This window comes from Fusarium sambucinum, chromosome I (genome assembly GCF_050947815.1).
Source record: "Fusarium sambucinum isolate potato_lamoka chromosome I, whole genome shotgun sequence".
NCBI classification, from domain to species: Eukaryota; Fungi; Ascomycota; class Sordariomycetes; order Hypocreales; family Nectriaceae; genus Fusarium; species Fusarium sambucinum.
In genome coordinates this window covers 11970465-11998172 of record NC_139294.1, presented here as the reverse complement: position 1 = coordinate 11998172, position 27708 = coordinate 11970465, and the positions used below count along the sequence as shown (strand labels likewise).

The window sequence follows — 27708 nt, the reverse complement described above, 5'->3', positions numbered from 1 at the left end:
AGGAAAGAAGTGTCAGGAGGCAAGGGAGTAGGTATTCTAACACGACGAAAAGGCAGAATACCTACAATGTAGAAGTTTAGCCTGCACTGACATGTTATTAAAATGCAATCCATTGAACTGTGAGAGTAATGGAAGAATATTTGATGAAAGATATAGTTGAAGGCTGGAAACGGAAGTGACATTACGGTCATGTGATTAGACACATGACATCCTTCGTGCTTAACAATTGCCCGCGATCACCGCTAGTACAATTTGGGTGACATTCCGACAAAGTTCCAGATATTCCCGTTTCTTAATCATGCATCTGCCGAAGCTGTAAATTCTTTTCCATCTCTTACATCATCGTTTCTACTAACAATGCTCCATAAGGTATCTAGGGAAGTGAAAACAATGGGGCTGTAAGATCTGAATCCAAGAACAGTTACAGGATACATGCTTAAATTAGTTCGAATAATTAGATATGTGTTTAAAAATGACTATTTCTTGTACGTATCAGTACTTGAAGCCACCCATCCGCTCTCTCAAAACACCCTCAGGATCAGCCTCAAGCTGCAGCGCCTTGAACTTGGCATAGTTCTTATAAGTTCCTGTGACATTCTGATCCGACATGGCATCGTTCATAAACAGGGGAAGGTAAGCATCAGCAGGCTCTCCTTGCTCCACCAACCACTCAGGTACCTTCTCCTCGATCCAGGATGTCAAATCCTTAGAGAACTGACGAAGCATATCATCGAACCTCTTCTCAACCCAAGCACACTGGATCTCGAGAAGAACACGATCGGGGTCGCTTGCAGTGAAGCCGATAGCGTTTCCACCTCGCTCTTCGGTGTGCTTACCGATGGCGGCGGGCAAGGGCTGGAAGTCGACTGAGCATTGTGAGGCAAGACCTCGAAGGCGCTTAAAGTAGTTGGATGTGATCTCTTTCATCTTGTTGGTGATTTGAGCGTAGACAGTCGAGTCCTGGGGGAAGTAGGGGATGGTGGCAGTCTGTATCTGTTAGTTGAAGTTGAGAATGATCTGAGGGATTACTTACTCTGAAAGAGATTCTTGAGTTCAGCAAGGAGACTCCGGCTCCATTGGACTTGAGCTAGTCATTTGTTAGTAATGATGGACTTGACAGTTTGCGAGGAATTGAACTTACCAGTTCAGGATATGATTGAGTCTTGGTGGTGGAAAGGGTAGACTTGATCTTCAAGAAGTCGGCAAAAGGACCAGTGGTGGGGGGCTTCTCGCCGTCATAGAAGTAGAACATCAGATTTATCCTGCTACCGCCAGTGAGGATCAGGCTGGTAGTGATGATGGCAGCCTTAGGGTCCTTGTTGCTGTATGGGATGAACTTGTGCATGACTTCGTAGAGCTCGTCGGTCTTGGAATCATCATATGTGCGAATACCACCCTAGACCTTTCCAATGGGATAGGCCTTGACGGTAAATTGAGTGACGATTCCTATAAGACGTTAGTTATAGTAGACAGGGGATATGTGTTAGAGACTTACCAAACTGGCTGCCACTTCCCCTTAATGCCACAGCAAGTTCAGGTTGCTTCTCGGCATCGATATTGACGATTGTTCCGTTGGCATTAACCATTTCCCAAGCAACGACGTTCTGTCATATCATTAGCTGAGTCATGATGAGGTTAGAAGGGGGACATACATCAGCAGCCAATCCATACTGAGCACTCAAGAAGGAGATACCACCCTGAGTAAGAAGACCACCAACACCGACCAAGCCCAGACGACCTCCAACAATAGCAACGCCATCTTTATTGAGTTCAGAGATGACATCGTTCCACTCTCCACCAGGCTTAACATATGCAACCTTCTTCTCGGCATCATAAACTGCACCAATCATCTCGCTCAATGAGATGAGAACTCCATCACCAGCTGTGGCATGGGTGGGGTTCGGGTCATGACCACCACTCTTGGCAGCGAACTTGACATCGGGGTACTTCTGGAGAATCGTGACGGCGGTGGATACATCGGACGCTGACTTGGCGGTGATTACACAAGCAGGCTTGATCTCGCGCAGAGCTGTGGACCAGTATCCTGTGGTTTCGGAGTTGAAGTTGATGGTATAGGGGAAAGAAACGATTTTAGGGAGATTCTTGGAGATCTCCTCGCATGCCTTGGTGGTTGAGGCACTGGGTGCCGCGAGGGCTGAGACAGCCAAAAGGGAGGATAGGAGAATGCGATTTAGATACATCTCGATGCGATGAGGGCCCACAATTTCTACTTTATTGAGACCTAGTAGGAAGAGTGTCGGCTGCCTTATATACATACGAATTGCCATGGCATGATAGTAAATTGGAGAAGCCGACGATGGTGTACAACACGGGCCACCATGCAACTCGCCTACAGCCGTTAGTATTTCTGGCCTGGCACTCGTATTGAGCATTGGTCATGAAAGTTCATTGCATTGTGGGTCAGAGCCTAACATCAATCAACGGTCGCGTGGAGGGAAGTGATTTGTTTCTATTCATCCAACTGTGCTACGTAACACAGTGATTCTCCACCAGAGGGAGACGCAGGCTTGACAGAACAATCTGCATACCATGTCGCTCAGTATTCGCTATTGTCCAATTTCCCACCCCCATTTAAAAGCCAATGGCTCCTTACATTGAGTGAAGAATCTTCATCAATCATGAAATAACCTCTTGTTTTCCCCACAACTGTCACGATTTGCTGTCCACGTTGGGAGATCTTCAGCTCATCTTCCCTAGTCCCTGCTACGGCATACACGAGCCAGGGGTCTGACCAATGAGCTAGGATGTTTCACGCTCAACGAGTCATGTGCAACCTCTGGCAATTAAACGAAGAGGGATAGATTGCGAGTTGCTTTGTCCACCATTTGATCACGGCTTATCACTTTCGTTTGTTAATGCGATCTGCATGACAAGAAAATCTGAAACGAATAGCTCAGGTAGACATGACTTCAGCTCTGGGCTAAGAATAGAGGGGGCAAGTGTGACAGCGAGTTATAGTTTAATGAGGTGGGACCGAGCGGGACGGTCAATTGTGATGAACATGTTCTGATGTTTTGACGCGAGGTGAGGTGGTACGTAAACGACATGAAAAAGCAACGTCAACGTTTCAGTCGTTTTCAGCTCGGGCCGCATTCGGCAAAGACAAGTTTACTAATAGGGCGATCTTTGTGGATACCACCGTAGGGTAGATCCCGTCCTTCGGGTACCTGGAATTGTCCGTTACGCCGATGATGCAGGAAAGGGTATTCGCAGGTTAACTCATGTGACTTTTGTGAGATTTTAAAATTCCATCATCTTATAGAGGAAACAATTGATGGGGTTATTCTCGAAGCTTGACGCCTTGAGTTGTGCAGCTAGGATGGCTTTTATAATAACGTGGGTCTCACTTATATTGTGTAAAACATTGTCAAATAGGTATTGCACTTTCTTCCCCTTCAATACAAAGGAAAGACTACAATTGGATCGACCTCGAAGAATACACGAAACTTTACCAATCTCTTATCGTCTATGCATTATTACTTAATAACCTCTATTAGACGTAGTATAAGTCTTGGCTCCAGAGTAGGAGACGAATAGCTTTAAAGCTTATAGCTACTGCAAGGTTTAAGGATTTAAGTTATATATATAGATAAAATCGGGGTAAAAGCTAATATTAATATAATAGTTAGATAATAATAAGAAGACCTTTTTAAAGGGTTTTTCTTAATCTATATAGCTAATTTCCTTTAATTTATATATTAATACTTTATTTAAGTATTTTCTATTTATTTATTTTTTTATCCTTTTATTAGATAATCTTATTTAATATTTAGCTATAAGTTTATAATATTCCCTTATAAGCCTAATTTCCTTATTTACTTAAAGTAAAGGTATTATAAGTAATTTAATTAATAAATATCTTATAATTTAAAGTTAAGATTATTTATAATTTACTATTAATTTAATTTAATACTTTTTAATATTTTTCTAATAATATATTATCTCTAGAAATCTAGCTTATTATATATTAATAGCTAAAAGGGAATAATAAAAAAATGTATTTAAATAGATTATAATAATTAAGCTAAAAAGAAGTAATAAAGGTACTTTTTTATAGCTATAATATTAATTTATATTATCTTTATAAGAGCTATAAGGTATTAAAAGAGGCTATATAATAATAGCTAAACTTTAACTTATATTTATAATTTATATTAGCTATAAGAATTACTTAAGAATATTTATTTATATTATTATTATAGATTTATAATATTTTAATTATAATAATAGCTTTATTAGCCTATTTATAATATTCTCTTTACTTAAGATATATTTTATATAAACTATATTATTTATAATAGCTTCTTTTATAAAGTAATAATAAACTTAAATATATTTTATTTTATTATAAAACTTAGTATTATATATAAACTAGGTTATAGCCTTATTATTATAATAAATAATAATAAATTTAATAAGAAATTCTTTAATTTTTTCTAAGAAAAATTTAATTTAAATAGCTTTACTTACTGCTTATAATATAGTATAGTATTTAGCTTTAGCTATTAACTTACTTATTATTTTCTATTATTTACTAGATTATAATATTAATTTACTATTTATAATAAATATATATTTATTAATTAAATGCGAGATATTAAAGTTATTTATATAATTAGAATTATAATACCTATAAAGGCTATAGGGATTTTTATACTTTACCTAGTTTTTAATATTACTTTATATATAATTAATATTAAGGGATATATATATATAGAAGTATTATAATATTCTCTTTATATAGGCTAGTTACTTTTTAATTAAGTTAAATAGAAATCTAGCTTAAAGTTTATTAATAAAAGCTAAATTAAAATATATTTAAATAATTAAGTAATTAATTTTCCTTATTATAAATATATAAGTATATTTTTTATATAGTAGAGATATAATTTCTTTCTTTAAGAAAGCTTTACTATATATATTTTACTCTATTAAAGTGCTTATATTATTATAACTTTATATATTAAACTCTTTTAAGATAATATAAATATAATCTTTTTAATTTATTATAATACCTTTAGGAATCTCTTAAAGTATAATATTAAAGAAGTATTATAAGAAACTAAGCTTTTTAATATTAAGGTCTTTATTTAATTTATTATAAAAGGTATTAAAAATAGCTTTATTAAGGGTACTTATAAGTAGATTATTAATATAAGAAAGTATTTATTTTTCTTTTTTATACTTTATATAGAGCTTAAGTCTTCTTAAAGTTTCTCTTATAAATTTAAAATTAAAGGATTTATATAAATTAAAAACCTAATATATTAAACTTAAATATCTTTTAATAATTAACTTTCTTAATAAGATAATATAATTAAACTCTATAATAAAAAGAAAATAAAAAAAGCTTCTATATATATAATAGCTTCTTCTTCTTATAACTTACTAAGTACTTTTAAATATAGTTAATTAATCCCTTATTTATCTACTACTAGTTATATTATAGCTAATTAATCCACAGGCCTTATATAGCACTATACCTCTTATTCTTAGAAAAAGAAGCCTTTATAATAGTATTTATAACTATTTTAATAGCTATTTCTTTAGTAAAAAAATACTATTAATATTATCTTATTTAATAATAATAATAAAGGCTTAAAGTAATTAAAATATAAGGCTAAGTGCCTTTAAGAAACTTAATATAATAATAATAACTATAGCCTTATTTAATTAATTGCCTTTAGCTATAAGCTTTTTTTACTTTTTATAATATATTTTTAAAGCTATAAGCTAGGTTAAATAGTAATAAGGCTTAAGTAAGAGCTTAAATACCTAAGGGATTTTAAGAAAAAGCTTATAAAAAGTCTTAATATTTATAATAATAAGGTTATTTTCCTTAAGAAAGTTAAATTAAACTATAAGTATAAGGACTAGTATTAATACCTTAGGTTATAAGTAAGTTAAATTAATAAAGTCTTTAATAATCCTATTAAGTTAATTAAAGATAAGATTATAAAGGATATTATTAAAGTAATTAAAGTAATAAGGGTATTTATATTAAAGGCCTTATAAGTAATAAAAGCTATATATAAAGTTAATAGGGTTAATAGGGTTAATAGGGCTAATTAAAGGTTAATAGGGAATTTTATTAGAGATAAAAAAAGTTAAAATATAGGTTAACCTAGAGGTAAAAGCTAACTCTATAAGAATTAATATAGTTATATAATATATAGTCTTAAAATTCTATTATTAAATTTATATTAAGATATTAAAATTTTAAACTATATTTTAAACTAAGGAATATAAGAAAGTATAATAATTCTTTTAATTTAATTTATATAAATTATAATATTAAATTTAATTTATTATATACTTATTTTCCTTATTTCTTTTTTTAGCTTTTTTTACTATTAATAGCTTAACTGCTTAAGGCTATAGATTATTTAGCTAAGGTAAATAATACTTTTATTTATATATTTATATTTATTTATATAGTAAAAGAATTACTTATTAATTAAAAAGTTATTTAGCAGTTTAAAGTAATATATAAATATCTCTTTATTAAGATTACTATAGAAATAAGTAATAATTATATTTAACTATATAATCTTTTAATAGTATTAAACTAAGTAAATAAGAATTATCCTTTAAAAGGAAGTATAAGCTATAAAAGTAAAGGTCTCTATATAATTTATACTTTCTTATTACTTAAATCTATATATAATAATCCTACCTTTATATTAAGTAATTTTACTCTTTTTATTATATTTATACTTAAGAACCTATTTAACTATAATAAGCTTCTTTTTTAATAATTTCTTTATAGCAGTTAATACTTTAAAAGGAGCTATATACTTAATAATAAAGGGGGTAATAATAGGTATAAAGTAATTATATTTAAGCAGTAATAGTATAGTAGCGCTATAAGGCTTAATATTATACTTAAACCTTATATAAGAATATAAGCTTTAAATAAATAGTAAAATATCCTCTCTCTTTTATAATATAATAATAAAAATAAACAAGTAATTAATATTAATAATTAGAGTTATATAATATATAAGTCCTTTTATTTTACTGCTTATATAATAGAGGAAGCTAATTAATAATAGTCTTAATAATATATTATATTAAGCAAGTTTAAACTCTAGAGATAATAGCCTTAGCGCCTTAATCTATAGGAATAATAACCTATATAATAATAAAGAATAGCTAGTTATTATATTAGCTAATAATAAAGAATATATTAAAAAGTTATATTAATTAACTTCTTAGTAAAAAGAGCTTTAAAATGCAAGAATTAATAGTATATATAAAGACTTTATATTTATATATAATAATAAGCTTAATATTATATTAATATAATTTAGCTATAAGGTTTTAATCTTTTTATAGCTTATTAAAATAAATTATATTAAATAGGTAATCTAAGAAAAAGAATATTTTAATACTTTATATTAAAAGTTAAATTAAAATATTAAACTAATAATAAAGGAAAAGGCATTTCTATTAATAATATATTTAAGTAGGTATATACTCTAGGTTATAGATTTAATATTAATAATAACTATAGTAAAAAAGTTTAAACTATTCTAGGGACTATAATTAATAGTTAGTATTTTAATTAACTATAGTAATTAAAATAAATTTAATTAAGATAAAGTTAATAGAGACTTTTTATATAGCTATATTAAGTTTAATAAGAAGCTTTAAGTTAAAGTAAAGGCTTCTCTATAGATTAATAAGTATTATAAAAGAATAAATTATATAATAACTATCTAAGTAAATATAAAAAAAAAAAAATGCCTTATAATAAGTAATAATCTTAATAGTAGTTTTAATAATAGTCTTTTTTAATAATAATATTATTTATTTATATCTTTAAGACTTTTAATTATTTTATAAAGAAATAAAATAGCTTAAATAGTAAATATCTAATAATTTAATAATATTATAAGGCTATAAGGCTATACTTTTAAATAAGCTTTTAATAAAACTTTATATTAAAATAAAGCTATATAAAATAATAAAATAATAGCAGATATTTTCTTCTTCTTTATATAATAAAACTATTAATAAAAAAAAATAAAAATAATAATAAAAAAGTAAATTATTTTACTTTTAATATTTAATATATTAAGTTAACCTAGATTATAATTATAATATTAATACTATATTACTATACTATTTAACCTTATAACTATAGCCTTATAGCTAAGTAATATATAAGGCAATTTTACTATATATATAGTAAGATTATTAAGGTATTATATATTAGCCTAGCCTTATTTTAAAATCTATATAACCTTATAATAATAAAGCTAAAATATATTTTTATAAGCTAAAGACTTTTAATTAAAGATAATATAATATTAGCTATATTTAATTATAAGGTCTTATAATTCCTTAGTATTTTTATTCTTTAGAGGGACTTATAGTAAATTTAATAAAAAAGGTAATAGCTTTATATATTATATTATAAAATTAAAAAAGGGAATACCTTTATAATAAGAGAGACTATATTTTATAATATAATAAGTTAATATAAGCTATAGTTAATAGAATTAAGGGTATTTATTTAAACTATTAAAAATAAATATAAGTATTTTAAGTAATAGCTTTTTTATATATCTAGCTATAATAGCTTAAATTATAAGAAACTCTATTTAAGTTAAAGTCTATAGAGAAAGAAATTTATATATATAATTAAGAGTTTAATATAAAGTTAAAATACTAAAGTAAAACCTAATTAATACTATAGTTAATTAAATTAAATTATATAATTAAACCTCTTATTATATTATATAATTATTTTAATCTTTATATAATTATACTATTAATAATTTTAATAAAGATAATATTATTTATAAAATAAATTTAATATATTTACTATTAAATAGTAATTTAATCTTAATATAATAGCCTTCTTATTATTTATATATATTATCTTACTTTATTATAGCTTATATATTAATTAAATTAGATTTATAATTTATAATTATTATTATAAATTAAGCTTCTTTATTATTAATAATTTTAAATTACTTTAATAAATAATTATATTTAATTACTTTAGGAAAGTATATTCTAAGAATATTATAGCTTTTTAAAAGAGGAATTTTCTTATAAAATACTATATACCTTATTATTATTACTTTCTTAATTATTAGATTATAAATCTTATATAAATATATATTATAATAACTTATAAGAATGCCTATTTAGCCTTTTAAAGCTGCCTTTTTAAACTTTATTTTAATCTTAAGCTTAATATTTATAAATACCTTATATTTTAAATTTAAAGATATAAAATACTTAACTTATTCTCTCCTTCTCTATAGTTACTATATAAAACCTTATATAAAGTCTTTTAATTTAGTATTTTTAAAGTAATTATATTAAAAATATTAATTATTATAAATACAATTTCCCCTTAAAGCTTAATAGGGATTTTATCTTTAATTATTACTATATAAGCTTTATTAAATATAATATAATAAGATTATTTAACTAGGCTATTAAATTTATACCTATAAGGGGAAATAAAAATAACTTTAATACTTTTATTATAAAAGAATATCCTTATTAAAGAATTATATAACTCTTTACTATTATTAATTTATACTTTAATTAAGGCTTTCCCCTAAGTAATTATTCTTTAACTATTAATAAACTTCTATATAAATATAATAATAACTCCCTTATTATAAAGTAATTAAATCTTCCTTTATTATAATTAATTATATATAGCTATAAATATAATTTAAAACCTATTAAGAGTTATTAGTATAAACTTATATAGGTTAAAGTCTATATAATAAAAGGACTTATAAGCCTATTATTAAATATTCTTTAAGCTATATTATATACTTTTAGTAAGTTTATATAAATTATAAGAGGCTTTAATTAATTAAATAAGAATTATACTATTAATTATAGCCTTTATTATCTTATTAATAATATTATAATTACTATAAATTAATCTTTTATATTATAATATTATATCTTTAATCTCTTTTAATATTAATATTATTTACTTTTTAATTTAGCTTATAATAATTCCTTTAATAACTTAAAGTTAAAATCCTTTTACTTTAATATTAATTATAATAATAATATTACTATAAGATATCTAGATATTATTTCTTTTAAGATAATTACTTCTTAAGTAAAGTTTTTTACTATTAAATATATTTAAAAGGAAATATTATATTAATATAGTATATTAAAGAGAAATTATATTAATTAACTTTTTATTATAAAGTATAATAAAGGTAATCCCTATAGCTATTAAGTATATAACCCCTTTATTAATTATAATTAAAATAGTTTCCTTAAGATTATATTAATTATTATTATAAAACTACTTTTTATTATTAATTATATATAAATTATTTTTAAAATCTTAAAGTTAATAATCTTTTTTACTATTTAATTTAATATTAATTAAATATATAGAGGTTATTATTATATATAGCGGCAAGTAAGTTAAAGAATATTATTTATTATTATTATAAGCTTTAAATTTAAATTAAAGGGTATTATATATTAAAGCCTTAAAAATCTATATAAAAAGGCAATTAGTTTCTTTTAATTCTTCTTTACTATTAATTATACTTTTTATAACTCTATAGAATATATCTCTCTTTATAATAAATCTCTTATATACCTTAGTAATAATATTAATAGATTTTCTAGTAAAGTAAGTAAATAAGAAAGTATTTCCTTCTTTAATTAAAGCTTTTCCTAAGATAATAATATAGCTCTAGTTAAGCCTATAGTTATTATTATTAATATTTTTTGATTTTAAGTATTTTTATTTAATATAACCCTTTTAATTATATTTATAATATATATAATTAAAGTAATCCTTTAATAAGTATTAGCCTTATTAATTCTATTTATTTTAGTTTCTTTATTAATTACCTTATTAAATAGTATTATTTAGTTTATTTAATTTAGCTATAAAAAATATATTCTTCTTTTTAAATTCTTTAAATAATAACTTTATATTATTTTTCTTTATTTATTAAAGTCTTTTTAATTTATTTATTAAATTATTTTAAAGTTATTTAATTATTATTATTACTCTATTAATATATTAAATAAATCTTATATAGCTAATCTACTTAATATAAATAGCCTTAATATTTAAAATAAATATAACTTATTTTATTTTATTAGATATATTTCTTTTAATTACTTTATATCTTTAAATAAGAAAATAAAACTTATTAATATACTTTAAGGTTTTTATTATATTTTTAAGCTTTTTTAAAATAATATTAGCTTAAAGGTTTACTTAATATTAAACTATAATACTATTAAATCTTAATCTTTATTATAAAGTAAGGTTATATAACTTATAATAAGGTATTATTAAAGCTAAAGAGGGATCTTTAAGAGGCTTTTTCTATAAGGCTTATATCCTATTTATAGGTTATATAACTAGTTATATAATTAAGGATCTATAGCCTAATATCTAAGGTATACTTCTATTTAGTCTTAGGCTTAAGTAAAGCCTAAGCCCTTTATATACCTTCTTATTCCTAGTTTTTAATTAAAAAGCAGGAAAATAATATATAGCTAAAGGTTATATAATACCTCTCTATAAATTTAACCTAGCTATAGCTTACTTTCTTTATAGGATAAGGATAATCTAAGTAAATAATAAGGCTTTTCTATATTAAAAGACTTAAAATATTACTTAAAAAGCCTAAGCTTATTAATTAAATACTAGGAATAGCCTTACTTAAGTATATTTAATTTACTACTATACTATAGTCTACTTAAAGCTAAATTTAAAAGATATTTATAAGTTAAAGCTGCCTTAGAGCCTATAGCAGTTAATACCTATATAAGGCAAGGTATATACCTTAAATATAAAGGCTATAGTACTATATTTAAAGAGAGCTTTTAAATTAATTAAAGGCCTATTTATATCTATAGTAGGCTTAATCCTAGTCTAGCTAAGGTCTAAAGCTTAAGTCTATATTAAGTAAATAGCGCCTTATTAATTAAATTTAATAAGTTAACTTAAGTTATTGCAATTCCAGAATACTACCTCTTTATTATTTTAACTTAGCTTATTATCCCTATTACTCTTCTTAATTAAATTCCTTTTTTTCTAGCTATTTTAGCCTAATTATAGCTATATTAATACCTTTCTTCCTTAATAACCTAGGGTAATTATACTTAAAGTAGCTAATTTAATTATAGTAAAAGTATTAGCAGTAATAATTATCTAATAAATAAATAGTATTAATTTATATTATATTATTATTAAGGCCTTAAGGTAGAAAATTATTATATTATAAGGTATTTACTAGGTCTTAAGTTATAAATACTTTATTATAACCCTTTAATTTTATTATAAAGGAGTTATAATTATTATTCTAGCCTTTTTAATTAAATTAGGCTTTTATATTATTATTAAGACTTATAGTAAGAATTAGAATCTTTAATAAGCTTAGCTATTAGTTTCTTTTTATTTAAAATAATAGGTTTTCCTATTTTCTTAAATACTTAGAAATTAGCTTTCCTTTCTGCTATTATAATATAATTAGCCTTAACCCTACTTAATATTCTTTATAGAAATCCCTAAGGAATATTAAAATATACTATAAAAATGCTTTAAGTTAATTTATATATATATCTTATAATTATATACTTATAATATAAGGCAAAAATATACCCTTAAAGGTCTCTCTTAGTCTTATATAAATATAAAAAAACTATATAACTAGTAACTTAATTATATATTTATTAATTATAAATTTTACCTTTATTTAAATTATCTAGGGATTTAAAAGCTCTTATTACTTAAGCTAATTAAAATATAGTAAAATTATATAGTAACTTTTTATTATTAGGGATAATTTTACTCTTATACCTAGGGTCCCTTAGTATATATAAGTAAAGGTAAGAGGAGCTTTAATAATTATTATAGAGTAAGATTATATAACTTATAATAAGGTATTATTAAAGCTAAGGAGAGATCTTTAAGAGGCTCCTTCTATAAGGCTTATATCTTATCTATAGGTTATATAACTAGTTATATAACTAAGGATCTATAGCCTAATATCTAAGGTATACTTCTATTTAATCTTAGGCTTAAGTAAAGCTTAAGCCTTTTATAATCTTAAGGTATTTTAAGCTAATATATTACTTATATATTAGCTAAAGAAATTAATAACTTATTTTCCTATAACTTATATTATTTATATAAAAAGCTTTACTTTACTAATAAGAGATAAATCTATTAAGTTATTTTATTTAAGTAAAGTAAATAATACTTTAATATATTTACTTTATATTAGCCATTACTTCTTAGACTTTAAATATTAATTTATTAATAGTTTAAGCTTTAAATACTTTATATTAATAATCTCTTTTAATTTAAAGTTATTTTTTTATTTTAATTTTAATTTTTTTAATTTAGCTTAATATTTATAATATATATACTTAAATTATTTAAGTATAATTTTTTTTTTAAATTTTAGCTAAAGAGAATTAATAAGCTTTAATTATTTCCCTTTTATACTTTTATTATTAATTAATATCTTATTATTATTATTAAATAATATAATAAATTATATAATATAAATAGTTTTAATATTATAATATTAGGCTATTATATTAAATAGCTAAGCTTATAATTTATTATAAAGTTTAAGGATTTAAATTATATATATAAATAAAATTAAAGTAAAAGCTAATATTAATATAATAATTAAATAATAATAAGAAAACCTTTTTAAAGGGTTTTTTTTAATTTATATAGCTAATTTCCTTTAATTTATATATTAATACTTTATCTAGGTATCTTCTACTTATCTATCTCTTTATCCTTCTGTTAAATAATCTCGCTTAGTATTTAGCTATAGGTTTATAATAACAGCTACTAAATACCCTGGAGCTTACTCCATAGAGCTAACTCTACTAGCTACTCACCCACCAATATACAACACGAGTCAATCGACAGAAACTTTAATCGCTCTCATGACTACCTCAAATGGAATTGCCATACTATATCCACAGCCTTATTGCTGTTCTACAGCCGAGGCGACTGCAAACAGTTAGAATGCTGAGACAGATATGATGTCTCATATTGGGAATGAAACCAAGCGGCAGGCAAGCCAGGATCCGGCGTCAGCCGCCATGCGCCACCTAACTTTCCACAAATCATAACGAATGATAGCTCTCAGATCTACCGGAGGAATCAAGGTATGTTAAATCCGGGAGTCTAGACCAGTGATGAGATGCCATCGTGAACCTTATCTCAGCCCGTGTGTGCCACAGATCCCTTAAAGGTCTGGGACGTGGGATCTTTAGCAGAATACCAAATGTCTCCCTTTGCTCCTTGAAAAACTTCCACATGTCCTGCACGCAAAAAGGGAAGCGCTATGAGAGGACTGACTCTATGGCCGATACTTGCCATTGCTATTTCTCTGTGTGACTCGGTTCATGCTAAAGATTACAGATTGCAAGATGCTCCCACATGTGCTGTAAGTTTACCGGTCGCATGAGATGAGTCGCTCTTCTAACGTCACCAGATCAATTGCCTCGACAAGTCCCTCGAAAAACCGACATTCTCCGACGCCAATATCAACCGCCTGTGCAACGTGACGACGATCAGCGATGATGTTCTTGACTGTGTCAGAGGGGATTGCAGTGTGAGGGATCTTTTGGGTAAGAACACGTCATGGTTGAGACGCGATTCCCTTGATTGTCGCAGTGGTGCAAAGCTAACGACGCGTCACGTTTAGAATACTTGAGAACAGAGCGCGTAGCTTGCAATAGACCAGACATCGACAACGACCACAACATCAGAGCGATCAACTTTTTTATTCTTGGAGTGATACTCGTCTCAGTGAGTATAAGAATATCAACAAAGATCTACCGATTTACAAAATGGGGTACGGATGATTATTTAATAATCCCTGCAGCAGTGAGTGGGACAATTTTGTTGACATGGTGGACCACTGGCTTATCAAAACATCTAGATTTTATCAGCTGGACAAACAATAATCATGATACTCAGTAAGTTTCGACACTATTCTGGATATCTGTATTCTTATGGACCTGACATTATTGTTTTTCTAGTGACATGGGATGGTCTCGGACATGATATCTGGACAATAAGCGAAGAAACAACAACCCGATTCTTCATAGTAAGATCACCGACATTAGATTGCACAGTCGATGCTAAATGATGCAGTATCAACTTGCCTTCGAATTCACATACGTTCTCAGCCTATGTTTGATCAAACTCTCGATCCTCTTCTTCTTCCTTCGCATCTTTCCTGATCCGACATTTATCAAAATTATTCGATGGACGATCGGATTTACCATTCTCACTACAATAATTATTGTTATTCTCCTATGCCTTCAAAGCGCCCCTACCGAACCGTCACAGGAGGGCTGGGATGGTTTCCCGAATTCAGGACCGCATTTAGACATTCACGCTTTGCTTCTTTCTCATGCCGGTATTAATGTTGTATTGGATGTCTGGATGTTCATTCTCCCGTTAACTCAGCTATATGACTTGGGTTTAAAGGCAAGAAAGAAGATGGGAATCATGCTCATATTTGGAATGGGAATATTGTAAGTATGAATCCGTTGTGCTTGAGTTGAACAAATACTAACCAATGTTAGTCTTATAGCAGTCAGCTGCATCCGTATACCGTATATGCTAGATTTCAATAAAACTCTGAATGCGACAGGTAAGAACCCCCATTTAGATCCGATTCCTTACAAGTGAATCTGACAAAGTGTTTTTTAAAGCCGACTCACAAGGAATCATCATATGGTCCAATATTGAAACCGGTGTTGGCATTCTTGTTGCTTGTATGCCTCATACCCAACCACTTCTACACGCCGCCAAAACGAAAATACGATGGCTGAATCTATTACCCAGTACCTCCAGTGGTACACGAGGGATATTCGTTGAGAGGTCTTTGGTCCCGATCAAAATGACAGCTATCGATGGAACCGCTTCTACGAGACCAGAAGAGCTGGTTCTGTATGATAGAGGGGGTTTGTTAAGCATGGATAGACCAGAGAGCGCAAAGAAGACAAGCCATAGAACAAATGGAGTGGAAACGGTCTAGCAACAAAGAATTGTATATAGGTTGCGACAAATAATAGAGTCTTTTCTCGCGTCTTGCTTGTTTGGTTGTCATTTTACATGTGAGTAGCCCATCTATAATACCACCCGACGAGGCTTGATAAACACTCGATCCGGGTTTCTAGTCAACGACGAAACTGCCTTGGGAGATGCGACATCCACCGGCAATGGTAAAAGCTCAAATGTCCAGATGATGAGAGTGAAAAAGATCTTCATCTCGAGATACGCCAACCTCTTGCCAAAGCAACCGCGAGGACCCAACCCAAAGGCTTGGATAGGAAATGCTTGGGAGTCAAACACGGCTTCCTCTTTGCCACCTTCAGTCATTGCAGACTTGAGCCATCTCTCGGGGATAAAGGAAGGAAAGTCGTATTCTTCGTCAATGGCCTGCTTTGGCTTTCTTGCTCGGACCCATTCACTACTGCGCGACTCATCGTATTGTATAGGTGGCGCAAGTACACTTGGTCCGTTGGAAAGAAAAGCGATGGTAGTTCCTTTTGGAATGCGGGCACCGAGTATTTGTGTGTCGACTTGCACTTCTCGCAGACACATACCAAGAGGGTACGAGAGTCGTAGTGTCTCTTCCACGACGGCATCGAGATATGGCTCGCGTGTTTGTATGATCTCGGTAAGAGTGGGAGGGCGTTTCTCTGATTTGGCTTGCTGATGAGCTTGTTGGAGGGCCTTTCGTAGTTCGGATTGTGCTCTTTGGTCTGCGCTGAGATAACTTATGCCCCATCGTATTGCCGAAGATGTAGTTTCATGGCCACCGATCAGATATGTCATGAGCTTTAAGACGCGTCAACCCAATCCACCCGTAAGGTTTGAGATGTTTGCACTTACCTCACTGGTAATAGTCTGAGAGTGGTAGTCAGGTTCTCTTCCTTCCTTCTTTGCCGCAGCTTCCTCTCTGACTGATATCTCATCCAAAGCGCACCTCATCGCTTCCCCATTCTGTCGCCGTTTGATGCCATTTTCAATCTCGCGATGTTGTAGTTTTCGATTAAGGGCGGTGGCATTGCGCATTGTGGATGACAAATTTCGGTACAAAAAGTGAAAGAATGGAGGAGAGGGTGTTTTGACAACCTTTGCGATGCTTTCCGACAAGGTAGTCATGGCGCTCAACTCTTCACTGAGAGGGACCTCCTTGAATGAGATTTCACCATCATTATCGCTGACAGACTCTGTGCTGAGTTGCTCGATTTCTTTTACCAGTTGTGTCTCCTGTGTATCGATACCGAAAGAGGCACCGACGATGATATCTAGGGCGGCATTGTGAATATCTCTCGCCGCAGCGAAAAACTTTCCATCTGCATGGTCAGTTTTCAAATTCCACAACTCAACAAGCCGTGAGAATTTGTCATAAATTTCTGGTGCTGACACCTAGATGCACATAAGCGTAAGCCTCGCTGCAAAGTCATCAATCACTCTTACCTCTGACAAAAAAGTCGGTGTCATCAAATTTCTGACCAGTTCTTTATTCTTTTTGTATTGCGGATTGTGACTCGTGAGTGTGATTTGTGAACCAGGAACAACACAAGCGAAAATAGACGTGCTTGCACTACCTCTATCAAACTCTTTCAATCGATGGGTGCAAACCTCGGCTGCTTCATAATGATCAGCGACAACGACCCAGGGTTTGCCCATGGGACGAATGAAGGTTTGGAAAAGCGGTGATTGATGCTTGACGGCTTGTGTCGCGAGCCAATCGGTCAAGCTACCATAGGCACGGACTTCGGGCAGATCGCCAAAGATTCGCTTGGTGGCTGCGACGTTGTACGGAATTCCTTCCAAGGGACGAGGTAGTATTGATCGATAGATGGTGTAGATAACACCAACCAATAGTAGCCCACCGGCTAGAACTCGAGTAGACGTTGAGTCAATGGTATCAAAGATTAAAAACGCCATATTTGCCAATATTTGTAAACATATACCGACCTTGTCAAAGATGTGGAAAAGCACTGTATTTAAGAACAAGCCCGATTCAACATTCTGCACATCTACCCTTTTCTGGTTAGATTGTTCAACGGATTCACTGCAGTTTATGCCACAAAATGCAGCCTCAATTGCGCGTCTCCAATCAAATAGTCTTTTTCGCGAGGTCGGTATGACAGTTGGGGCCTGAGTGAATACCTATTAAAATCTGAGGTAAGATTGCCAAGGCTAAAAAAGCAATAATTTGTGAAACATGAGCGAATTGATGCTGGTGATTCAGTTAGCGGTGAGCTGATGATAAAGACGTGTCAATTGGGTCTGCTCTTCAGAGTCTTGTCAAATTAGTATTTTGATCTGGTAAACATGAGGGTAGGTCAAGTTTGTGCTATAAACTGAGACAAACACTTGGTAACACTGGGACGACTCAGGGGCCTGTCATAGGGGATAACACCCACTAGTTTAGTTATCACTTTAGCGGGCTTATTATAGCGCATTTAAACCTGTATGTGGAAATTGGTTTGTATTGTGACTGTATTTTATCTAGATTGCCTTGTGTAACCTTTACCCTAACCGTTAGGCCACAGGGCAAAGTTATAATAATATACTGCAAAGTCAGCTTTTCTTAGGGTAAACTATAAACTTCTTAGCAGATACTTAACGCCGCTATCGCTATTATAAAAAGCCGGACCTGCTTGCCTTTCATGTACTAAAGGAATGCATTTATTTTAGAACATTCTAGATTAAAAGATCCCTTTTGCAGCATAGGCTCTTGGCGGAGTTGCGATAATGAACACATATTCACCACCTCTCAATAATGAAGAAACCCTTTTTATCATTCACAATCCCTCAACCCCTGCCGACTTCCCTAGCCAAGCAGCCACTACAGCGCATCTTCAGCGACATTTGCAGCAAAAACGTCGAAAGGAGGAAGCCCGGAAGCGAGGCAAATCAACACCATCCTGGACAACTTTCACTTCTGTACTTTTGCTTCCATCGAGAAAGCAAGGCGATGCATCCGACAATCTTTCTAGACTCTCCCAGCCAATGAATAATAGCATCGATCCATTTCACAGTACCGTTATAGGGAACGATGCAGGATCGTATCTGGCTATCCTCCCCATTATTTTCGGCGATATCGTCAAGGAAAACTTTCTGGGAGAGGCTTTCGCCCCACGGAATGTTTGTGCTACGCGCAAAGTCACCCGCCACGATGGTGCTCTACACCAGCGGCTCACGCAATGTATACACGACGAGTTATTGATGTATGCGACCCTTGCTTACGCGTTGAGCTTCAGAAGCTGGTCAACGAGTCATATCACACATGCAGAGGATGCAGAATACTTTCAACTTAAGGCTATCCAGACTCTTCAATCCTATCTGAACAAGCCCAACCACCACATAACCGCATCGGTGTTGCTATCGGTATACTCTCTCACCATCACCGCTGGCTGGAGGAGTATGACAACCAATAAACCAACATTTTCTGATCCGTAAACCCCGGTAAAGGCTTTCCTTGGTTCTGGACAGGCTGACCATGAGATTCACCTCGGTGCGCTTTTGCGATTGATACAATCCTCCGGTGGTTGGCACCAGATGGACCCATACTTTGTCGAATCTTTTATCTTGGGGGATAAGCACGCATCATTTGCGAAGGGTGTACCTCCCATGTTACGACCTTGGTGGGATCCTGGCCCTTTGCCTGTAAAGTTTCACCAGCAAGTCCCGGCTCTGACAAATGGGCTACAGTCCATGGATCCTGACTTATCCAAGCAGCTACATGCACCAGGTATAATTGGAATACTTCAAGATACGAGACAATACCTCCAAGCATCTGTCTCATTGTGGCATAGTGGCAGCATGTCCACGGAACTTGAGTACTGGCTGTCTTATCGCCTACATGCTCTTCAGTACCGTTTTCTATGGGCCTGCTATGAATCTGAGTCCCCAATCGACCGTTGCGTTTCACTCACTGCCCTCGCGATGTTACTCAGCTGCGGCCAGGTAAAAGGTATGCGTGGAGGGGCGGCATGGGTGTCAGAGCAGCTTTGTCATATTGTTGTGACAACTAGACAAGAGCAGCGATGTTGGAGTGGCGATGTTATGGCATGGATCCTTTTCACAGGGGCTTCGGCATCTGTCGAAGGTGCTGAACAAGACATGTTTCTGTCGTGTCTTAGAGCGATGGGTTTCAGTAAGAGAACTCTTTTGGGCTATATAGAGAACATCCTCACAAAGTATTTGTACCTAAAGTCGAGGCAAGAAGCGCAGCTTGCCCTTGTAATATCACTACTATGATTCAGCTTGGAAATGTGCGAGTCGTTAGCCCGTTGCAATACTTGTGTCAATAAAACAGCTCGGTAACTTTGGTAGTGGACGTAGTGGCACGACTCAAAAACCGGGCTTATGTTTCCTCACTACATAAGAAAGTGCCCAATTTCTAGTTGCACATATGATTATACTTTTGATTACAGCTGCCTGCTTCGCAGGATCACCCGATCAATGGAACGGGTCATGACCTAGTGCATAGACCTAGATCCGATGATCTTGGGGCGCAGGGCCCATAAGGAAGCTAGTGCAGGATCTACCATATCGAAGTAATGCCAGAACGGCGTATTATGGTTCCGGATAGGCGGTGGAGCTTGGCCTATCCCGTTTCTGGGTATATGCTTCCTAAAGTGACCTAGCGTTAGCTCAGATCGTCAACATGAAATGATATCACCGTCATCAAAGACCTTGTGGAGTAGGCTTAGAGCGGGTAATATCGTTGGATCTCTGTCTCACAGCGCTAAGAGACCCTCATCCTCTCCCTGCTGATGAATGTCCAATGATTAGTATGAGTGACTGTCTCAGGCTGTATGTGTGATGATCTGAATGTTCCCGCGGTGTCAGGCGGACAGATTACGAATACGAATACATAAAAATGGCAAACGTAAGCCGTGTCAAACTAACTAGCTATATCGTAATTGACAGTCTTAGAAACCTTTCACAATCATATACGAGTTGCGGCTGAATCTACGCACGATAGAAACACGACTGCACTGACTTCAATATCACACATATTGACGCCGACAAGGGTGCTTTAACTTTCCATATAATGGAGTCAATGTATGTTATATTTACGAACTCCGAGTTCAAGATGGAAGCCTGACGAGCTTCAGCTCAAGATTCTCAGCTGACCAACACGGTCGAGACTACCCAAGAAAGTAAGAAGACGTAGCCAAGGTAGTAGATTAGAATTGTCTTGATATGAAATCTCTCCGTTAATCTTCAGAACGAATGAGCAAGTTCTCCGAATCTAAATTTATTCTCATTCTGCTCTCTAAGGCCTCCGCACCGTAAATACCATACTCATAACCAAAACTCTATCTCATAGCGAGTCCTCGATAAGCCTACCACTAAGAACACGTGAAGCTTTCAGGCTTTTTAGGGTCTCCACCAGTATATAGTTGCTGTTTTGGATAAGCACAAAGCCTCCTGACAGTCTCGCCATTCGGATGAGTTGCTTCAAGCATATCAGGCATTGTATCGTGCTCAACCCAGTCGACCAGCGAGGCTAGCGCATCTTTTGGGTATGGGCCGACATATGACGCACAGTGTGCCACTCCCGGAGCAAGAAAGAAACGGAAATACTCTGCAGACTTCTTGTCCCCTGCCAGAACGGCGTTGTAGTAGCCGATAGTTCCATTCGCAGGGATGAGTTCGTCCGCAAGACCATGCACAGCGATCATCTTGCCGCCTGCTTCGCGAAACTCGGAGAGATCCGGATCAACTGTTCCAATTATGGACTCGTATTGCTGCACAGACTTATGGAACAAACGCGCATATTCTGTTCGAGTCATATTTACTAACGCGAACTGCGGATCCTTGGCGAGGAAGTACTTGATCCAGTCTGCTCCAAGCTGGAAAGGCGCCCCAATGCATTTATCACCCATGCAAGTTGTATTGGCGATACCCATGAGTCGGGCTTCCTTTTCAATCCCGTACCATAGAGGTGACCCGCTTGGAGAAAGTGGCCCTTGCCAAGCAGCATTGGCAATTTCCGCTGCCTGGTGCGAAAATCGTAGAGTTCTGCCATTGCAGGTGAACGATTGGCCGATCAAGGTGCGAGCATCAAATCCGCATTGGTCAGGGTGAGAAATGATGCCGTCCTTGACTCCGTCCAGCTCATCACAAGACTCAATCGCTCTATCTGTGATTGCTTCCATCTCGCACGGTAACGGGTAGAAATCAAGGTCCTTCATAACTTGCTGAGGCCAGTAAGTTGATGTCGGCACCTGTGCCCAGTTGATAACAGGAGAGAAGGCTAGCACACCGTCAAACGCCTCTGGGAAACGCTGCGCAAGCATGAACCCCTCTCTCCCACCTGTTGAGCAGCCGTTCCAGTATGAATATTTGGCAGCTTCGCCGTAAAATCTCTTCGTCACAGCTTTTCCGATATCTGCCAAGTCGCCGAGCGCAGTTGCCGCGAAATCTTGCAAAGCGTTGAAGTCCACATTCCCCGGGCTGTCAAGCGCCCATGGCTCTATGGGTTCAGTCTCGCTGTGACCAGCGTCGGTTGTTGCAGTCGCATATCCGAGAGAAACTCCGGGAGCGAGGGATATGGCACCTAGTCCCGCCGCCCACCCACCGCCACCGGATCCTTGAAAACGACCGTTCCAATTGAAAGGGAGCCAAACTTGCACATGGATTTTGCGCTTTTGGCCTGGATGAATGTAAGTGACGGTAACGTTGCAGAAGTCGAGGTTTGTGAAGTTGGTGCTGACAGGAGGACTCGCTCCATTTTGAGGTACTGATATGCTATAATCGTGGGCTGGGGAGGCTATGATGCTTTGGATATCTGCACCGAATGGCGGAGATATATTAAGAGCGTGAGGAGAGCAATCCGGCGATTTGAGTGCCGCGCTGGCACATAAGGATGCAAATAGAATATACAAAAGAGATACTGCGGCGGTTGAGGAATGCGGTTGAGCCATGATGCTTTGATGTGTAAGACACTTGTCAAATGTCAGTGAAAACTTTTGCCGACTGTTCAATAGTATGCAATCTAGAATAAGATAAATTTATCGCATCATTTATGTAGGCGGCGCAATTGAAGATCTATACGTACATTTTGGGGCTCGGACGGAAACTCTGGACACTAACCGCGATGGCGGAGTTATTCGTCAAGAAGAGGCTTTTCCGTTTCGGGGGATATGTTTCCTCAAATGTGTTAGTGCCATATGGCCTGCTGTCAGCACTAAAGTCAGTAGTAGTACAGTGGTCGCTTTCCAAAGATTGGAATACTGGTACATCCAGATACGGAGTTAAGATGGGTTGTATTTGTCTATCTAATCCAGCTAGGTATTTAGATACATATATAAATCATCCCCTCAACGACACTTGCAATGATCTCCATCTGCATCTCCCAACACACAAGACACTTCCCCCAGCTTCACTATAATGATGCATACCTTCTTAAGTCTACTGTTTGCAGCAGGCGCCATGTCTTTTTCAACTCCTCGAGCCAAGGATATTCTTCCAATGGTTCATATCCGCAACGGGACACTGACTGGTTCTTCTGAAGGTCATGTTGACAACTTTTACGGCATTCCATATGCTCAGCCACCAGTTGGTAACCTTCGTCTACGACATCCACACACACTCGACAAACCGTATGGGCTTCTACAGCTACCGGCCAATCTTAGTGATGTGACCGCATGTATCCAGATGGACCAAGATCCTGCTTTGACTGAAGGTCTTTCACCTCCCTTGATTGACGTCCTGAACGGTATAGGCGGCAACTCCAGCCGTAAATCTGGAGAAGACTGTCTCACCATCAACATTCAACGACCTTCTGGTCACTCGAAACGTGATAAGTTGCCCGTTCTTTTCTGGATCTACGGCGGCGGTTGGGAGGTTGGCACTACCCAGATATACGATGCGTCAGCTATTATACAGAAGAGCGTGGCCATGAGGGAGCCTGTCATATTCGTCGCACCCAACTACAGAGTCAACGCATACGGATTCCTCCATGGCAAACAAATTCAGCAAGAGGGTTTATCGAACCTCGGTCTCAGGGATCAACGAAAGGCTCTTGAATGGGTGGCTGAGAATATCGAGGCTTTCGGCGGCGATCCGAACAGAGTCACGATTTGGGTAAGTTTACCGTCTGTTCTGTATTCATAACTAACAGCGTCGAAGGGAGAAAGTGCTGGTGCCGCTTCCGTATTTGACCACATGATCATCAACAACGGCGATCACAAATACAAAGGCAAGCCACTTTTCCGTGGAGCAATCATGAACTCAGGCACGTTCATCAATACCGTTGGAACAGCGCATCCAAAGGCTCAGAAGGTTTTTGATAAGTTTGCTTGCAATGCAGGCTGCAACCCTTTAAAACTTGGAGAGGCAACCATCGACTGCCTTCGCCGAGCCCCGGAATCGAGATACCAAGCCGCGATGAATTCCCTTCCGAATTACAGTGGTCCAGATAGCAACAACCTAGCATATATCCGTCGCACCGATACCTCAAGCTCCTTTTATAGCAACGTTCCACAGGACGCTCTTCGAAGCGGTAAATACGCCCATGTGCCTATTATCGCCGGCAACATGCAGGACGAAGCTACTGTTTTCGCGGTATCTTCCCGAAACCTCATCAACTCAACCGAAAGCCTGATTACATATTTCACTACTTGGTTTCCTGATGCGCCGCGAACTTTGATCGGCGACTTGATCGCCACGTATCCAGACAATCCTGCCGCAGGACTCCCGGCTGGGACAGCGGGTAGATATGAGCTATATCCCCAATATAAACGAAACTCGGCCATTCAGACAGACGTCACATTTGAGAGTGGCCGACGCGTCGTGCTTGGATATCTATCCCGAGTTGTACCTACTTGGAGCTACATAGCCACGTACCTCCACAAAGACCCGAAAATTGCGCAGTTCGGGACATATCATACTTCTGATCTTGGTACACAGTTTTTTCTGCAGAATTCGGTTGCAGGAAACAACATGAACGAAGCGTATATTCATTTTGTCAACCACTTAGATCCCAACGGAGGGAAGTACTCCAAGGAGTGGTGGCCCAGATGGAATGAGGAAACTCGACAAACTTGTTAACTTTTCTTCCACTACCGTTGGCTTAACGGAAGATGAATATCGAAAGAAAAGCATGGATTTCTTAGCAAAGTATGGTTCAAAGCTTCTTCAATAACCTGGATAGTCTAGTTTTGTGTAGTGAATCAAGATGCCAAGGACGCAAAAGTTTATCCTACCCTGATATCCTGCAGTGTTAAGATTATAACACCTTGTGAGTTTATATCCTCTTATGTTATACTAGATTATAATTTACTCTTTAAAGTAATTAAAAGTTAAGAAGTTAATTACTTAATTTTATTTTTAATATTATAATTACTATAATAAAGTAAAGCAGTTATATTACTTTATTAAGATATTAGATTTATTAATTTTTAAAATATAAAATCTTTAATTCTTTAATTTATAATAAAAAATATTAAATTTCTAAGAATTATTTTATTAGTAAAAAGAATACTATTAATGTTATTTTACTTAATAATAATAATAAGGTCTTAAAGTACTTAAAACATAAGGCTAAATACCTCTGAGAGACTTAATTATATCTAAGAGGTAATTTAGACAGAATATAATTAGAATATAGATTAATTTCTACCTATAGTTTAATAATTGCTAGCTACTCTTATCGCGAGAAAAAGCAACTCTAACCAAAAGATAAAATAAGGGTATATATAAGTAGGATAATACTAAATATTTGCAGGAATGTAATCTTCAAATTAAAACTAGGGGAAAATTTAATACTAAATTCTATTGTAACCAGCCAGTAGCATATAGTAATTATAAAGAGTAATTAAAGACAGGACTATAATTTTCGCGCAATGCATTCCTCATCTGGCTTACGGGATGGGCGTAGTTAGGTTAGAGGTGCAGGGGTAATCTTGAGCAGAACTCCGGAACCTCATCTGATCTTAATAAGATTGCCCAAGGTAACCCTTTCAAAAGGCTCCATGAGAAACAGAAAGATTGTTTTAGTGATTTTGAAAAATGAGTATATAGGGTCGAGGGAAGAAGAATAAAAACCTCTACTAAATACTTGTACGAACGTAGAAATTAAATGCCATCCACTCCTCCATGACTTCCGTTGGTCTTTCCGATCCTCTTTGCCCTGACTCTTGCTTTTCAAGTTCCCGAAAGTTTGACAACTCCAGGGTTTCGAAAGACGTGTCCTTCGATGTGACAAAAGTCTTGATGATGTCGATGCAAGATCCGCGATCTTCAAGAAAAGGAGGAACTTTCATGGTGATTTTTTTTCTGTAGACTCCGGTGCATCGTTGCTCATTGGGGTCAATATGTTCGTACTCTGGCGAGATTTGCATAAAGGTACCACAAAAGATATTTTTGACTCTCCCACATGGCCCTAGATTATAGAAATGAGCGTAGATATCTCTGGTGCCTGTGTTTGTGACGATCATCTCAATGGGCTTTTTATGCCGTGCCTTGATCTGTTCATCTGGTTTGAACGTTTCTTTGCCCACAGCTATCCGAACTTGAACAGACTGACGAAAGGCATCCGTGGCTAGCTCGTTAACTAAAGACTTGACCATTTTAAACCGGGCCAGATGTTCGATTGTGATGCAAACCGATTTCACTTCTTTTTCTCCACGCCTTATTGATGGAACATAAAGGATATTGTCGAGTGATCTATCCACAACTTTGTATTCGTTGTCAGCTCTTGAGGTGACCCGGATGGCTTGATCTTCTGGTTCTTCTTCAATGAGAACTTGCTTTCCAAGCGATCTTTTCCTGAGCTCCTCAAGTAGTTCGTTGTAGCAGGGAAGCTTTGGGTCAATTTGAAAGGGGAAGTTGGACAGATTAGAAGAGGTGAGCGGCTTGGCGACCCATCCCGTCTGGACGTTCTTTGAGGCGCCCGAGAGCCGTATCTCAGACGTCAAAGGCCCGACTTGAGTCACAGTCCCAATCAGGTCTCCGTCATCACTATCGCTCGTCCCATCTTTCAAAGTCTTCAATGGCATTATAGAGAATCGGTCGCCTTGACAAACGCCATGCCCTCGACCCGATAGAAGTTGGAGGTTATCAGTGCGCTTCACCACGCACACTTGCCTCGCCCCTCCTTGTTCTTTAACTTGCCAAAGAAACCTTGGTTTCCATTCCCGTACAGAACTGGGCTCTGCGGAACAAGATGATGTTCGAATACAGAGCGAATATGACGGCAGATGTCTTTCTATCACCTATGGAGGCCATGATTCAATAGAGCTTTAGAAAGGAAATACGATAAAGCACCATACGGTCTTGTCTTATCCAGAACATCGAACCCACCTTTGGCGATTTCACGGGGTCCGCACGCCGTAAGGATGGTATACCGGTTAGGGTCCGTAAGCTAGTTATCCCGCATTGACCCATCACGATAGCCTTGATATGCAGAGTTGCCTCTGATACCATCCTCAGGGTATAATCCTGCTTCCGAATTATCTGGGAGAAATCTGACACTATCTTCGGCGACACTGTTGCGGTATACACTTGCTGAGAAACAACAGTCAAGAACAACAGTGACAACAAGTCCTTTGTCAGCCATGCCTTTGAGAAGGCCAGCAAATCTTTGCCCTTTTAGATAGAGCTCCGGGCTATTCTCTCCCTTGAGAAGG

General features: G+C 34.6%; 8 protein-coding genes across 8 annotated transcripts; 3 read left to right on the top strand and 5 right to left on the bottom strand.

The window, feature by feature from the left end:
• Window positions 1–492: 492 nt before the first annotated feature.
• On the bottom strand, window positions 493–1345 carry FSST1_006642 (uncharacterized protein; the record flags this gene model as incomplete). The annotated part of the gene is made up of 3 exons (XM_083233030.1): window positions 493–987; window positions 1034–1087; window positions 1142–1345. 3 exons carry the CDS (start codon window positions 1343–1345, stop codon window positions 493–495), a joined length of 753 nt encoding a protein of 250 aa, XP_083090072.1.
• Window positions 1346–1396: 51 nt separating this feature from the next.
• Window positions 1397–2201, bottom strand: FSST1_006641 (FAD-binding oxidoreductase; the record flags this gene model as incomplete). Its single annotated transcript, XM_083233029.1, has 3 exons — window positions 1397–1446; window positions 1496–1604; window positions 1653–2201. 3 exons carry the CDS (start codon window positions 2199–2201, stop codon window positions 1397–1399), a joined length of 708 nt encoding a protein of 235 aa, XP_083090071.1.
• A 12168-nt stretch (window positions 2202–14369) lies between these two features.
• FSST1_006640 (CFEM domain-containing protein) lies at window positions 14370–16076 on the top strand (the record flags this gene model as incomplete). The annotated part of the gene is made up of 8 exons (XM_083233028.1): window positions 14370–14471; window positions 14520–14655; window positions 14733–14914; window positions 14970–15006; window positions 15070–15137; window positions 15185–15570; window positions 15622–15689; window positions 15751–16076. The coding sequence occupies 8 exons, from the start codon at window positions 14370–14372 to the stop codon at window positions 16074–16076; spliced, it is 1305 nt and encodes a 434-aa protein (XP_083090070.1).
• A 92-nt stretch (window positions 16077–16168) lies between these two features.
• FSST1_006639 (cytochrome P450) lies at window positions 16169–18001 on the bottom strand (the record flags this gene model as incomplete). Its single annotated transcript, XM_083233027.1, has 3 exons — window positions 16169–16882; window positions 16937–17476; window positions 17528–18001. 3 exons carry the CDS (start codon window positions 17999–18001, stop codon window positions 16169–16171), a joined length of 1728 nt encoding a protein of 575 aa, XP_083090069.1.
• Window positions 18002–18814: 813 nt separating this feature from the next.
• On the top strand, window positions 18815–19522 carry FSST1_006638 (uncharacterized protein; the record flags this gene model as incomplete). Its single annotated transcript, XM_083233026.1, has 1 exon — window positions 18815–19522. The coding sequence occupies one exon, from the start codon at window positions 18815–18817 to the stop codon at window positions 19520–19522; it is 708 nt and encodes a 235-aa protein (XP_083090068.1).
• A 1901-nt stretch (window positions 19523–21423) lies between these two features.
• Window positions 21424–23001, bottom strand: FSST1_006637 (uncharacterized protein; the record flags this gene model as incomplete). Its single annotated transcript, XM_083233025.1, has 1 exon — window positions 21424–23001. The coding sequence occupies one exon, from the start codon at window positions 22999–23001 to the stop codon at window positions 21424–21426; it is 1578 nt and encodes a 525-aa protein (XP_083090067.1).
• Window positions 23002–23509: 508 nt separating this feature from the next.
• Window positions 23510–25129, top strand: FSST1_006636 (uncharacterized protein; the record flags this gene model as incomplete). The annotated part of the gene is made up of 2 exons (XM_083233024.1): window positions 23510–24163; window positions 24209–25129. 2 exons carry the CDS (start codon window positions 23510–23512, stop codon window positions 25127–25129), a joined length of 1575 nt encoding a protein of 524 aa, XP_083090066.1.
• A 1001-nt stretch (window positions 25130–26130) lies between these two features.
• FSST1_006635 (uncharacterized protein) lies at window positions 26131–27307 on the bottom strand (the record flags this gene model as incomplete). Its single annotated transcript, XM_083233023.1, has 2 exons — window positions 26131–27147; window positions 27203–27307. The coding sequence occupies 2 exons, from the start codon at window positions 27305–27307 to the stop codon at window positions 26131–26133; spliced, it is 1122 nt and encodes a 373-aa protein (XP_083090065.1).
• Between the last annotated feature and the right edge of the window lie 401 nt (window positions 27308–27708).